Source organism: Athene cunicularia, assembly GCF_003259725.1.
Source record: "Athene cunicularia isolate RWA chromosome 2 unlocalized genomic scaffold, athCun1 chr2_part1, whole genome shotgun sequence".
NCBI lineage: Eukaryota > Metazoa > Chordata > Aves > Strigiformes > Strigidae > Athene > Athene cunicularia.
In genome coordinates, this window is record NW_020799095.1 from 128,643,186 (window position 1) to 128,658,640 (window position 15,455).

General features: G+C 36.8%; 1 protein-coding gene across 1 annotated transcript in view; it reads left to right on the forward strand.

Moving 5' to 3' along the window:
• Positions 1-1,024: 1,024 nt before the first annotated feature.
• DPY19L4 (dpy-19 like 4) overlaps positions 1,025-15,455 on the forward strand; it is a 34,479-nt gene continuing 20,048 nt past the window's right edge. The window contains exons 1-12 of the mRNA XM_026841796.1: positions 1,025-1,128; positions 2,090-2,214; positions 2,840-2,930; positions 4,643-4,764; positions 5,610-5,755; positions 7,567-7,690; positions 8,249-8,266; positions 9,628-9,759; positions 9,843-9,941; positions 11,142-11,215; positions 12,993-13,151; positions 14,833-14,952. Of these exons, the coding sequence (XP_026697597.1) occupies positions 1,074-1,128; positions 2,090-2,214; positions 2,840-2,930; positions 4,643-4,764; positions 5,610-5,755; positions 7,567-7,690; positions 8,249-8,266; positions 9,628-9,759; positions 9,843-9,941; positions 11,142-11,215; positions 12,993-13,151; positions 14,833-14,952 (1,265 nt within the window). The 5' untranslated portion in view covers positions 1,025-1,073. The remainder of the gene's footprint in view (positions 1,129-2,089; positions 2,215-2,839; positions 2,931-4,642; positions 4,765-5,609; positions 5,756-7,566; positions 7,691-8,248; positions 8,267-9,627; positions 9,760-9,842; positions 9,942-11,141; positions 11,216-12,992; positions 13,152-14,832; positions 14,953-15,455) is intronic.

A 15,455-nucleotide genomic window follows, 5' to 3' on the forward strand; every position in this document is an offset into this window, starting at 1 on the left:
ACTTGAAGTAATATACAACCAGACTAATTAAAAGCTAGTTTGTGGGATATGGATATTGACACTTCAAGTTTGAAGTCAGATGGCTTTAGGAAAGAGCTGTTTTAAGTCCAGAGGAAATAAGTGGCTACAAATTTCAGGCAATGTTGGACAGTAGGTCAAACTGGAGAGCTAAAAATTCTGAAGTGTGAGTTACAGTTAAACCTTTTCATGACACTTCTAAAATGACATAAAAGTTGTGGTTGTCATCTTTAATATAGGAATTATAACAGACTTTTTGCAATTAGTCTTTTTGTATGGAGACTTGCAGTTTGTATTAGCCTTGGTGCCTTTCAGAATGTAAAATAAATGGGCCAGGGCTTCAAACTGCTGTTGGTTACAGAAAACAGAAGCTAGAGAAGCCCTCAGTCTTGTGATGGGATCTGTGTGGCCTACCAGGCTGGTCTTTTTAATTATATGTTAGACTAAAAGTTCATAAATCTGCTTAGTTCCAGCAGATCTGGAAGCAGGAAAAAAGTGATCTTATATTTACTTCATAAAAGATTTCACCATATAAATAACAGACAGCTCAGTTTAAAAGTAATGGCCTAGCCCAATTTTTGTATTACAGTAATGTGTCTAGTACAGTACTGTACTCTAGCAGTGTAAAACCAGGATGACAGTAGAATGGAATTGGCACCAATTTCTCCCAGTGTCTGTCTAAACTGCTTTCTTTCAGTTGTGTAATACATTCACCATGGAATAAACCAGTTAGCTTCCTGTTTGGCTTCTGGGTAATCTCAGAGTATGGCCTGAAGAGAAAACTATTGTTTCTTCTAAGGAATAACATAGGAATTGATTTCTGTATTGTTATATTATTATTTTAGTTAAGCATATGAAATACTTTAATTGAGCCTTTGTCCAATACATCTGCTGTGGGATTGAATCGGTAGCGATAACTGGCTGATACCTGCTGCTGTGTGGATTTCTCAGAGTGTGATTTTAGGTATTGTGTTGCAATAACTTAAAAAAAAATGTCTTCAGGGGCAGCAGACCTGCGACAGAGAAAGAAGCAAAACTGCACAGAATCTGACAAAATGGCTCCAGAGGAGAGAAACAAAGAAAACTCAAAGCTGGGAAGATCGCCAAAATGTAAGCTACAGAATTTTTAGCCAACTTCTGATTTATTTTTTTTCATTATTCTTGTATATTTTGTGGGAAGATATTTGTAGCACAGTAACTTCTAACAGACTTTTGTTGGATTAGGTTTTTGAATGTTCAAGAAGAAACAGGCATGCAACATTAGAATTCTTTAATAATGACATTTTATGTATTGCAGGGTAAAATGGTAGTCCTGGATTGTTTCAGGTTGAGGAAGGAGAGGAAGGGGAAGAGGGAGAGGATTTAAGAATCTACTGTTGTTACTATTTTAATTGCACCTGGAATGATCTTTCAGTTGGGAAGCTGAAAGGCATGAAGGTACTAAAACACAAACAGGCGAAAAGTCCTTACAGCTTTTTAAGAAACAGAACTAAAACTGGGTGTAATTTTAGGCAAGTTCTTACCAAACTAAACTTACAAAAACTTTTATGTTAAAAGAGCATACTAACTTGAGGGAGCTACAGGTGAAGTAGATGCCCATTGAATGAGTTTGAAAAAATTCAAATTAGTTCCTTCCTCTTATATTTAAAAACAGATTGGAGAATAGAATGTCTCACTATTGATGTTAAATGTGATATTGCCGCCTCTTTCCATTAATGTCGTTAAGAAGTTTGTGGTATTTTGGGTAAAATCTAGAGTTTGCTCTGTTTATTTGGAAAGACACTTCTTGGAATTTGTTTGAAAATGAAGCTTACTAGAATGGAGATACATTTGCAGTGTAGTGTGTGAGTATTTTATCTGAGAGTCCTATGAAGCAATGGTAACAACTAGGAGAGAAAACTCTGTGGGAAAGGAATAACAAACCAGTTATTGATGCATCTATGCTGCTGCTGGTGTGATAATTCTGATGCCAATAAGTTTACTTGCTGTTTGGAAATGAGTCTTATGTCGGGCATACTGTTTGTTTCTAAGTCCTCTGAAATATTTTAGCTTTTTCACTGTCCCTTTTCAGATATGTTAATTCAGCGTTTTGCGAAACTTTTCTTTGGCTGTCTTGCGGCAGTCACTAGTGGAATGATGTATGCTGTGTACCTCTCAACATATCATGAACGGAAATTCTGGTTTTCCAGCAGGCAGGTAAAGAAAAAGTTAAACTATTGAAACAAAAGCCAGATTGTGTTCTTGAAATCAAAGCTGAGCCATGTCAGGTTGGAACTACTTGCTTGCAGAATTCCATGTCCTTCTATTCAGGCCTCTGCTTTGATAATAGTCTCTTTTTTTTTTTTTTTTTTTTAAATAAAGTGTTTCTCCTACCAGAAGTAGTCTTGTCATGCTTTTCTTTGAAATACCTTTCTAAAATTTGGAGAAAATACTGAAGTATATTGGGATAGCATAAGATAAAAAACAGGAATGTATGGCCTGGTTGTTTGTTGGGCTTTTCTTAACAACTGTGTTATTTAGCGAAGTGTGGAAAGTTGAATGAAATTCAGATTTGTGAATATGAAAGGATTCTGTGGGTCTTGTGCTGACTTATGATGTGGATTTAAGTTGCTTTGATTCCAAGCATGTTTGCTAAGTTATAGAGAGCATTATATACCTGACAGAGGTGCTGTGAAGATTAATGTTTTGTGGAATACCTTGAAGATGTACAGTGGAGTCATAACCATGTACTGTATTACAAAATGAGTCTATCTGAAAATATATAGTCTTCGATGGGAAGAGATTGCAGGAGGTGAATATATTTTTTTTTTTTTTCTTCTAGGAACTTGAACGAGAAATTACATTTCAGGGTGACAGTGCCATTTATTACTCATTCTATAAAGAACTGCTAAAGGCTCCTTCCTTTGAAAGAGGTACAAGACTCCTTTGTTTTATTAACCTTGAAAAGTCCTGTTCCTTTTGGAGACAGGAAAAAACCTGCAGATTGGAGGGACTGATTTTATACTCTTTTATATCAGTTGAATTAATTAAAACTACATACTGTCCTAACTTTTCAGTACCTTTTAAAAAACACTATTTAACTCTCCTGTATTCCAGCAGATTGCCTTTTAATCAGTACTCTGGAATAGTATTAATATTACTTTCATATTGCCCTGTGTAGAAGCTATTGTTGATTTTGTCTATGCTACATAGGGGATTTTCTGCCATGTAAGCATAGTTTACATTTAGTTTGGGAACAGGGGATTGAAATTACATTTTTCCATCCTCTATCAGAAGATGGAATGGTTTCTGTCAATAGTTGATCTGCTCCATCCTGTCTCTGCCAGAGGTTTCTGCTCTTGTCAGCTATAGTGAATAGATGTTGAAAAGCACTGAGTGATGGGGACAGAAACCAAGAGGAAGGAGAACAAACTGGGTGGCAGTGGTCTCTCCTTTCTTTGTGCTCGTGCTTTTTAACCTGCACGGGCTCTGGAGCTCACTGACCCTAGATCACTAAACCAGCAGAAAACTAAAGCAATGAAAAGAAGACGGAGCACACTGATGCTAGTTTAGTGAGTTCAGAAGGGCACCTGGGCTATCATGGTGAAAAGGTGTGAACTCCAGGAGAGAACAGGGAGTGAACAGCCCTATCTTGCAGTGGTCAGGCATTGAATTAGCTCCAAAGCCAGTTAAACTTTGTAGGTATAGTTTTATTGGTTGAACAGTTTTCCAGGTGATGTGTAACATGTCAGCAATATATAATGGGTCTTTGGTACAGTCATTTCCTCATTATCTCTGGGGAGATTACCCGTGCTGTGAATAGATGAACTGCCTCATTCAGGCATGCGGCCTCTGCAGTCAGGTAGACTCGTATGTCTGCTAGGTATTGTGGGCTTTCAAAAGGTGTATCATAGCTGTGCTGAACCCAGTTGTAAGTCCTGCAGGACTTGGTTTAGCCTGCAGAGAGCCAACTGCAGACCACACACCAAGATATGCTCAGATCTGGAAACATTTATCTTGTTTGGCTGTTGCATTGTTGTTGGACTTTTGTTCTTTTCTTTTTTTTTTTTTTTCTTTTTTCTCTAATTTGGTTTTTCCTCTTCCCACTATTGTCCTAAGTAATGACAAATCTTTAATATTGCAGAATGATGTATCCTTCAAGTATGCCATCTTCAATTTCATCTCAATCCCATACAAAGCTGTATTGTGTGAAGTGAGTGATTCTTGGAAGTCTAAGAAACACAGGGCTGAAAAGGGTGACGAGGCTGTCATATCTGACCTCTTTGTGGAGAGAGGTTTAATACATCCAGCTCATCCCCGTTAGAACTTTGCCTCCTGTGAAGGTGATCTGTAGGTAGCTAGTTTCAGGGCCACAGCAGTATGTTACTGAAAAGAGTCTGCTTCAGCTGGTTAATTTTGGGCCTTCTATTTAAAAACTAGATCAAAAAATGGTAATAACTTTGTTGCTAAATCAGTAGGGTGGAATGGCATCTGGCACAGAAAATTCTCCTTCCTTTAAAATTAGGAGTGGTGAATCAGTCAGTAGCTTTAATGATCAAATCTGTTACCTTTGAGTACACTTACACCTCTCTTAAGAACAGCAATAGTAAGTGATTCCAAGAATAATTTTTTTTTTTGTCTATAGGTGTTTATGAGTTGACACACAACAATAAGACAGTATCACTGAAGACGATAAATGCAGTCCAGCAAATGACTTTGTACCCAGAGTTGATTGCCAGTGTTTTATATCAAGCATCTGGTAGCGAAGTATGTGTATTTCTCCTACATTCTGTGCTTTCATTATGGTTATGTATGTGTGTACGTATGAGACATTCGATGCTGTGTACAATAAACACATGCAATTTTTGTTGAATTAATTGAGCTAAGTCTCTCACCAGGTCCAGGTTCTCCTCAATTCTGATCAGTCTCTGGCATAGGATTTTGGGGGTTTCTATGCACTAAGCTTTTCTGTCTGTTATTCTTTATTTCTGCAAACTGCTTAGTAATGTGGAGAGTATCTGTGGTATCCATAAAAAACATAAAGTTAGCTCCTTTGGAGTATGGAAGTCTGTTACAGTGGTACCTGTCTGTACCCATTCCCATATAGATAAAAAGGGAAAAACACTTCTGTAGATAAACCTTTTGTCTCTTTCTGCTCTGCTCAGGCATTGTTTTGCTTATGCTGCATACTTGTGTCCTCTCTCATTTATCTTTCTTTTTTTATTATTTATTTATTTTGGAACCATTTTTGCCACATCTTCACTTCTCCAAGTTCCTTCCTTACATAACTTCTTCCAGTAGTCTTTTGAATTTTATATCTCACTGGTGTATAGATTTATTAAATCTGACACATACAATGTTCATGCTAAAGCAAATAAAAAATCATGTCACTAGCAAGCTGAGTCGTGAAGTGTGCTCTTAATTCACACTGCTTTGTTCTCCCTGAGCCCAAAATAAAAGCATGCTCAATACTTTTCTGAAATAGGGGCCGTCTCTTACCTGTTTGTAAAGCACCTAGCACACTGTTAGCAGTATGCAAAGAGTAAATAGTAATCATTTCCAGCTTCAGCTCAGTTGCTGCTATGTCTCTTCGTTTTTATTTGTAATTTCAGGAAGTTATTGAACCAGTGTATTTCTACATTGGTATAGTTTTTGGACTGCAGGGAATTTATGTGACTGCATTGTTTGTAACCAGTTGGGTTATGAGTGGGACTTGGCTGGCAGGAATGCTGACTGTAGCATGGTTCATTATTAACAGGTAAGAAAAACATCTTTATACAATCTAGTTTGTCAATACGACATTTTAAAATACTAGAGCAAACTGAAATGCTTTCTCTTGAACTTTGTGTTCTCATTGTGAGAGCAAGCTCTTATGTTTAATATAGAACATTTCCCAGAGATGGACTGGTTCTCATGATGCTTTTATTAATGGAAGGGCCTCCTGTTGTCCAACCATCCACACTGCCAGTTGAACTGACTTTTATGTATGTGTGAATACAGGAGTATTCTCACACAGTTCCATTTTGCAAAAACATTCCTCAGAAGGTTTTGGTTTTGTGCTGCTGAAGAATGGAAACAATTTTTCAAAGTTGCTGTAAAACAGAATTGCTCTCTGTGGCCAGCTCTAAATACTGTGGTAGTTGTTCTGATGCTTAGAAGAAAATTACCAAGTGCATTTTTCGTGTTAAGTCTTTGGTATTTTTTTTAAATCTGATTTTTGTAGTATGTTTTTGTGCAAAGTGTAATCTTCTTAGATGCTCCTGATCTCAAGATTTTAAAACATTTCACTTGTAAGAAAATGTCCTTTCCCGTTATGAAACACCACAATAATAGAGAGCCTCATTTGGGCGCTGAGCATTCAGGCTCCTGGTTTGTCACCAAGTAGCTATGAGACTTTCTGTGAACTTGAGAGCACTTGAAAGAAAGGAGCTATGGAGGATCAAAATGTTAGAGATATACCTTTAAAGCTGAACTGTTGGGAAGCGTCTTTGAGAAGTGTGAAGTCATCATGACCGAATCTGTGATTAGTAGCTAAAAATACTGTTCTAGAAGCTGGTGTGAACAGTGGAAAGTAAGAAGAAATGGTGAATAAATCTGTATTTTTTTCAGCAGCAAAGAAGATTAAACAATGTTAATAAATTGAAAGGTCTAGTAGTTAAAAAAGCTCCAAATACACCTCTGTAAGAGGCTTCAGAGGTTAAAAATGAAAGGTGACATTTTCAAATATTTAAATGATAAAGGAGCTTGAGGCTCCTTTTAAAAAGCATAGTAGACACAAAGAAGACTATGTACTTCTGAAACTAATGCCTTTGATCATATTTGAAAGTGTGACTTGTGCTTCTAAGTCAATTTAGCACTTTTTAAAACTTTCTCCTACAGCTCTAATTGTGCAGATATTGTCAAGTCATTCCATGAGAAGACCCTGCATGCTCCCCATCCATCTTTAATCTCTTGTTTTGCTGGGCAGAATTTTCCCTGTAGACAGAGTATCTGCTGGTGGTGCTGCTATGAGGGAGCACTACTTTGGATTCTAAGTATGTTGTTCTCGACCGCCTAAATCACTTATTTAATACATATTGTATGGGAACTGACAGGAATCTTTTCTCTCAGCTGTGAGCTGATTTTCATCATAATGTGAAAAGCTGCTGTTACGGCAGCAGCAGTCCCCTGCCTATGGGCATAAGACCATTTAACACTGCTCGTGGCCAAAGAAGGCTCCGTTGTCACAGTGCAAGTTGGCAGGAGCAGTGTGTGATGTGTCCAAGCTTGCACAGTGTTGTGGTGGGTCAGATGAGGCTGGAGGCAGATGCTTTTTTGGCTTCAGTCCTGTAAACATCACCTAATAAGTAGACCTGCTGAATAAATGAGTACATATTGGACCTTCCATGCTGATATTAAATTTATGACCTGTATCAGCAGTGAAATTGTGTCAGTATTACTTTACACCTAATACAGGAATAGTTTGCTTGCAAGTCCACACTGATAACTAGAAGTGACATTTAGGTTTTCCTTGATATTTTTGGTTCCATAAATCTTTTAATAATTTTGTTTGTCTGTACTTTATTCTAGGACAGATACAACAAGAATTGATTACTCCATACCATCAAGGGAAAATTGGGCTTTGCCATATTTTGCATGTCAAGTAGCAGCTCTCACAGGCTATTTAAAAAAAAGCCTAAATTGTTCTGCTGAGGTAAAGCAAAATTAATTTCTTAATAATGGTAGAACTGTGCTCTAGAGTACTTATATCTCTCGCTATTACCCTACTAGGCAGAAAACAGTAGATGTTTTGTTTTGTTCTTTTCAAAACAGCCACTTGGATTTCACATAGGCATGTACAGTTTTTGCTGAGCTACTTGTGCCCTGCCCTGTTATGCCCCCATGAGGGTTCAGACAGAACAGTGTGGTAATGAGCTGTGTGCTGTCTTTTTAAAATAAACTGATGCAGAATTTTTCTCACAATGTAAACTATTTTGTTGCTCTTCCTGTTGCTTGGAGAAGATGGTGGTAACTTCCTTTCCCTGCCTCTCTATCAAAGATGTTTCTTCTGATTTGCTTTAAATGTTCTTGAATGTTTCAGTAATTACTTTCTTCCATCTGAGATCATGCTAAATATGTCTAAAGTCAGTATTTAATTATTTCCTAAAATAATAATTAATTTCTATAGTTTCTGTTTTAATGACCTCTCAGTTACTTAGTGACAGAGATGCATAGGTACGAAATTAATGCTTTTTTTTTTTTTTTTCTCTAGAAGTTTTGTTACCTTTTGGTGAGTGCTTCAACATATACCTTCATGATGATGTGGGAATACAGTCATTATCTCCTGTTTGTCCAGGCTGTTTCTCTTTTTCTACTAGACAGCTTTGCTCTGGCACAGACAGAGAAGGTATTAGAACTCTTCAGCCTACTGATAGTTGAGGACTTAAATACAGCCTCAGAGGTGCCTGCCATAAATGCTGCTTAGGAGCTCCAAAGGTCTCAGACTGAGTGATGACTCGAGTGTCTTGCAGCCGGGTCTGCAGCAGTGCATGTCATGGCCATCGGAAGAATAAAATGGCTTTAAACTCACTCTCTTTTGGACTACTGTGTTTGGGACAGTTTTCCTAACAAAAAGGTCAGAAGCTAAAGAAAGCTTCTGAGGCCTGAAACATCCTTGGAAGCTGAAAGAGTGATTAATGATACTCAGTTGTACATCCTTTTTGGCTTAGATGCCTCTTTTCTTTCCCTGATTCACGGTAGGGTGGGGCTGACCAAAAAACTGCTCTGTTGACATTGTGAAGTTAGGGGCTCATTTTCACCCTGAATGGCCTGCCCTGTACTGGTTTAGCCAATAAATAGGCTAAAGAGATGCTGAAGGCAAATTGATTTTTCAGTACAAGAAAGTATTTGAATTTATTCTGCAAAATGGTTCTTAGAAATATTGTAACAATAAGGCATTTTTACTCTGCCTGTTTCAATGGTATATATCCTACTTTGTACATGTGCACCTTCTAGTTCTATTAGATGTAACTTCAGTTTCAAACTGCATGCAATTCTGATTTTGTCACCTCTTCTTTCAATTGCTTTTTTTTTTTTTTTTTTTTTTAGTTCAAAGCAGGGTCCTTAAATTATATTGCAGAAGATGGGTGTTTTGCTACAAGTCTAAAGAATCAGCTGTCAGGGTTTCTAAGATCTGCTTATCAATTGGTAAATAACAGAAAGTATCAATAACAGTCTGTATTCCTGAGATAGGTTAAATGAACAAGTTATTGTGAGGAAAGCATGTAATCGGCTCTTTCACACAAGAAAGTGTGTGTTCCTGTGTAGTGTTGTAGTTACTACTTCATGCAGCATGCAACAATGAGGTGTTACAGAATGGGGAGACCTTGTAAAATACTACTAGTTTTGGCATTTTTACAGAATTCTTGTGAAGTAATTGTGCACTAGTTACTGAGGCTGACGAGGATCATTTTGATATGAAATACTTTCCACAGCCAAACAGTACCCTGCTAGATTCATGAGCTGGAGGATAGAGATCCATTAATCCTCTGATTAACAGGGGAATGGAGTGAGCTATCTACTGCTCTAAAAAGAAAGACCTATATCCACTGTAATTTTGTTTTATTCTGGTTTATTTTGTTTCTTCAACAGGTGTATGAAGTATACAAAATCTACTTGTTTTCTCTCTTCTTGGGGTACCTTTTGCAGTTTGAAAATTCAGCCTTACTAGTGTCACCATTACTGAGTCTTGTAGCAGCTTTAATGCTCTCTAAATGCCTTCAGGTAACTAGACTTTCCTCTGAGTGTAGTTTTTATTATTTAAATTGAACTCCAAGTGATACGGCATTCTTCAAATATTTTTGCAGATGAATACGAAAAAAGGTACATTTATATCAAGATTACTGAAAATAATGCACATTTATTTGGTACTTACAATAACAGTGACACTAAACTTCTTACTAAAGGTAAGATTCCTCTAAAAAGTGATTTTAATTGTCAAAATCTAAATGGAAAGTTGCAGGTGAAAAATTGTTTTAAGTGTTACTTATTGATCTGAGAGTTCATAGTAATTAATTGCAAATTGGAGTACTAGAAATTGAGTAATTTTAGATCGATGTAAAAAGTCTTTAAGAGCTCAAGCAGCTGTTTTTTGCTGGGGTTTTGGTCTTTGGGGTTGAGGTTAAAGCATAGTATAGAAATACTCTTTAAGTGACAATTTATCTTTTTCATAAATGTGGTTTTTGTTAAACCCTGGGTGGCCTCTACAAATTGGTCTGAATGTTAAAACAATATTCTTGTGCACAGGGAAGACCCAGTAGCCAGGTATGAGTAATCTCAGGGTAGATGTTAATTTTCAATTAAATTTCAACTAGAACACAGGAATGCCAGATCTTCACTTAGTGTAGGAGTCAACTAGGAGTTGAAATTACATGATGGGATTTTAGTCTGGTCTTGCATTTTGATTAGCAACTGTGTCTTGCTGGTCCTGCTCTTTTACATAATTTATTGTGCTTTTCCTCTATGTCTCAAACTCACCTTGGTTGTGTTAATTAACAGTGTCAACTTAAAAATAAAGATGTTAGTGAACCCTAAAAAAGTTTGAGAGAATGCTCAGATGTGATTGCTTTCATGTGCCATTCAGACTGGCTAGCCTTGCTGTATCTCCAGGAAAATAAAACCTAACCTTGAAAAATATGAGTTAAATTACATAGACTGTACACAGAACTTTTGGCTGCTCAAACACTTTATGTGGAGATTACAAATGCTCGTAACTTTTGCTAGGCTGCAGTCCTATTGTTTAGTGGAGCCAAATGCAGTGTTCTTTGGCTTGCTTGGGGGTAAGTCTATATCCATTTTTCATGATCCTTTTTACACTGCTTGCTAGCCTTTTGACAACTTATTGACAGCTTTTCAGTTGCCCTCCTCTTGGTGTACATGAATGGATGAAGGGAATAAAATTCTCAAGGGAACACTAAAGATAGATTTATTTAAGTGAAGATTTACAATACTATACTGGTGCCTTAATTGGCACACTTAATCCAATTTGTTAGTTTTAACTAAATTTCGACTAGTTGATTGTTCCCTGCCATATTGTAGTCTGAATGAAGTGACTATGTGAAAGCTTCTTCCAGCACTTGATTTTTCTCTACTAAATTAATTTTCAGGTGTTTGTTCCTCATAAAGAAAATGAGCATTTGCTGAAGTTCATTGAAGTAAAACTTGGCTTAAACACAACTAAGTAAGTTTTAAAATTCTTTACACCTTCTAAGATATCCGAACTTCTGAAACTGCTCTGAGAAGTGTAAAATTTCAGTGGCTTGTGAGAACTTTATAGAGGAGTTAGGGAAACAGTTTATATTTGTCACCTGGTTTTAAGATTGAATTTTAAAAAGTGCACATACAGAATTTACTCAGGATTTTGAGGTTTCTGAGGCACCTCAATATTTTTCGTGCCTCGGGGTAAAAGCATTTAATAGATTTTTGTTTTCTTTTGATGTTGAAGAGCAAAAACTTTCTGTACCCTGCCTAGTGTTTCTAATAAGACTTGAAAGGGAAAGGTGGTGGTACTAACTTTTTATAGCCTGGAAAAGAAAGGGCTCTGAAAAGAGTCATGAACTATCGATACTATTTTAAAACAGGGTTGTGTTGTGAGGTTTTGTTTTTAGAAAAAGCCCTGTGTGTTTTGGAAGAGTTTAGGACAAGGGACAACTTAAAAGTCAGAGACAATTATTGTGATTCTAAGAAAAACTGTTTGCATCTATAAATCTTGGTGTACAAGAAGATGATGTCATGGCTACAGATTTTCTGGAAAACTTCAAATGGAGTATTGGTAAGGACTGAGACACCTCCTGGACCCAAGCCAACACTTGCAATTCTGTGCAGGAATTGGGACTCTCTCCTGGGAAGTGCATCTCTTACAAAACTACTTCATAGCCTTGCAGGGGAAGAAGTGGAAAATGACATCACACAGAATTGAAATTGTTGGGGAATTTTTGGAAGACAGGATGTTATGCCGTGGTCTAAGATGCATTGTTTAACGCACATACGTGCACATTCTTAAGTGTTTTGCAAGAAAAGAAGGGACTGCTTCTGGTCAGGATTTCAGTTTAATCAGCTACCAGGTATTATGGATTTTATTTTTTTCCCCCGGGGACTTGCTACATGTTACTTTCCAGGCTGTCAAACTTCTGCAGTGAAGCCAGTGATTGAGACAAACTGGGTGCAACTACGCCTAGAAAATTGTGTAACTGTGGGTTGGAATTATGGTTTGCAGCACAAGAGCTTCAAGATCTGTTTCTTAAGCCCGGTTTGGACATGCTCAGCTGTTAATCTTTAAACTGATTCTGTCTAATTGAAAGTGGTTCATTTCTCTAGTCTTCCCTTGGGAGAAAAGAGGGAGGAAAGTGAAACAAAATAAGACAAGAATGCATTCACGACATCACATGCTGCACCAATTCCAGTTGAGAATACACATTGATAGTGCTTCTTGGCAGGGCATATAATCTTTCTGCTCATTAATTGAGAAAGAAGAATGATCAAATGTGTTCAGCTACAGAACTAGAATTTCAGCATTAAGGATTCTATTTTTGGCAGTGCCTCAGGCTTGTTTGTGATCTCAGATGGCCACTTTCCCTTCATCTCCCTGTTTGGAATGAGGACAAGCATACCTTCTTGCATCAATATCTCTAAAATCTTAATCCACTGTGACAATGAAGCGCTTTGTGGTCCCTGTAATGGAGTTATATGGGAGGTTGAATTTTTGTGATATAAAAGAATTGTAGTCTGGTGTCTTCAAATCACAGATTCTTTTTTGGAAGATAGGCTTTTGACAGTTGCTCTAAAGAGTACTTGCAAAGTGGTTTCAGATGATAAAAGGATAACTTTTCAAAGGAGAATTTCAAATAGTTTCCTATACATGAAGAGGTTAAACTGTGATTGGTTGTGTGCTGGATTTTTTTTTTCTAATCTGTGAGGGTATTGTTATTGTTTTTAATGGGATGTTTTTGCCTTACTAGGAATTTTACAATGAATTGGCTCCTTTGTCAAGAATCTCTTCAGGCGCCCTCCCAAGACTTTTTTTTGCGACTAACACAGTCATCACTGTTGCCTTTCTATATTTTAGTATTAATTATCTGCCTTTTTTCTGTAACTCAGGTCATTTTTAGGAGAATTTGGTAAGTAACTTACTTATACTGAAAAATAAGTTTAAAATAAGAGGTTCATGGATATCTAAGTGAATGATCATCATGTTTGTTACTCCAGAGTTTGCACCATTGAGCTTGCCAGGGTGTGAGCACCAGTGGAAAGGCCAACCAGAGGGTCCTAAAGAAAGTCCTTTAGTGAGAAGCTTCCTGAGCTTCCCTCCAGTCAGGACAGGGAGTTGTCATTCGTTTGTTTTGCCATAGGTGCAGTTCCTGCAGAGCTCTGGCTAATGTTTTGCAATATGTTTATGTCTCTTCCCATTGCCAGGGAGAAAGATGTTTTGTCTGTTTTCCCTTTCCAACAGCAAAGTTAACTGATTGTTGCTAGAGAATTTGTTTCTCTGTTTTGAGTTTGGTTTTCTTTTTTTCAAGTTTAGTACTGTGAAGGATGAGATGGGTGGAGTTGAGAGGATTTCAGATTGCTAATGCTTCACTGTTTGTTTTTTATAAACTCTGGTTTACTGTGATAAGATCTGTCAGCCTTTGCTGCTCAGAACAGAGCTGAAGTAAAACTGACTCAATTCTTTTTAGTTTCACAGTGATTCACAGTTCCCTTGAGAGAAGGGGTAGTGGAGCTCTCTGTTTACAGACTAAGAATAGCAGCACTAGATCCTAGTAACTTGTCTTGGAAACTCAGTGGCTAGGAATTTATCTCTTCCTCATAGAAGATGAATGGTGTAACTGCTCAGGTATTAAAGCAAATTTCTTACTTGTCTGCAGCAAAAGTCAATAGATTTTTTTTTTTTCCCAAGGACCAAGACTTCTAATAGATAGATTATACTGCTATAAATGAAAATGTCAGATTGGATGTGTGATAGTATATTCAAAACAATGAAACAAACTTACAAGTTTTTGGTAGTGGTTGAAATAGCTATTTACTACTTTCTAATGAGTATTGACTCCAGTATGTCCAACAGGGTTTTTTTTAAAGAAAAGCTTAAAATAAACCTTCTCCCCCCTCTTTTTTTTTTTTTTAATTTATTTTGAAGCAGTTAATCTCAAATATTTTTTCCATTTGTTGTGAGGAAGCTTATTAGAAAACTGTAGCCTGAAATCACACCATGGTAGAATAAATTACCTATTGCATACTTTACTGTCTTGTTTTGCAGAAGAACATTTGTTGTACAATTTTTGTTATTATATTTCTTTATAATATATTACTAGAATTTATAATAATGTGACTAAAAACTGGTTTTATCTTACTTTGTTGTAAAATGGTATACACATTCCATACACAATTACCATCCTACAGACCATAATTCTTCACAAAGCTAATGGTATGAAGAACCTTAGAATGCATGTACACCATGCTTCATCTAAATGTTTGTGGAGAGTGCATGCTCTTAAATTAGACTGTCTCTTGGTGCTAAATTATGTTAAAATAGGATTTACAGTCATAGGCAGTGTTCCCGTTGTATTAATACACAGCCATTGCTACAGAGAGGTTAGTCTAAAATAAGGAACAGTGGGTACTGATAGATCATTGATGAAGTACAAAATACAAAAAACAAATAAGCTGTACGACAATATTGCATGATATGACACAGAATGATCTCAGTGTACTGCTGACTTAATAGTCATAAAAGTATTTTATTGGCACCTTTGCCTGAGATAATGTCTGAATTAAGTGATGTCTCATTTTCTCCAACTGCAGTGGTGAACCACTGAAAGAGACAGTTAAACTTGAGGATGGTCGAATTGGAGAGAGGCCAGAAATAGTTTATCATGTAATTCACACAATTTTACTTGGTTGTCTAGCGATGTGTTTGGAAGGGTAAGTCTGATTTTGATGTATCTCTTTTGAAACCAAGGGAGAGTTTCTAACTAGATGTGATACACTGTTCATCCCTTTGAAATTCACCCCTTTGCAGAAATATGTTTGTTGTATAGTGGTACTAGTTAGTAGGGGAGAGAACAAAGACTATTTTGACTATTAATTGGATACAAGGTATATGGTGAATTGTGCTTGGTCTCTTTTATGTGCTTGGTCTCTTTTATGTGTTTTCCAAGCTTTAATGCAGCCAAGATCTAAGACACTAACTGAAGCAAGTTTTAATGACTTTATGTATGGTATTTAAGCATAGAACTGTGCTGTAATTCTTCTAATACTGTATTCTAGCAAGACCTTATGCAGTGTTTTGATGAACAGTGTATGTTCTGAAATATTGGGATGTGGAAGATTCCTTGTCCATCTTCTGGTGTCTAGGCTAACATGAAGTATAACTTAGCTTGACATGTTAAAGCAGTAGCAAAAGTTTTTTCAAAGGTATTGTGTTA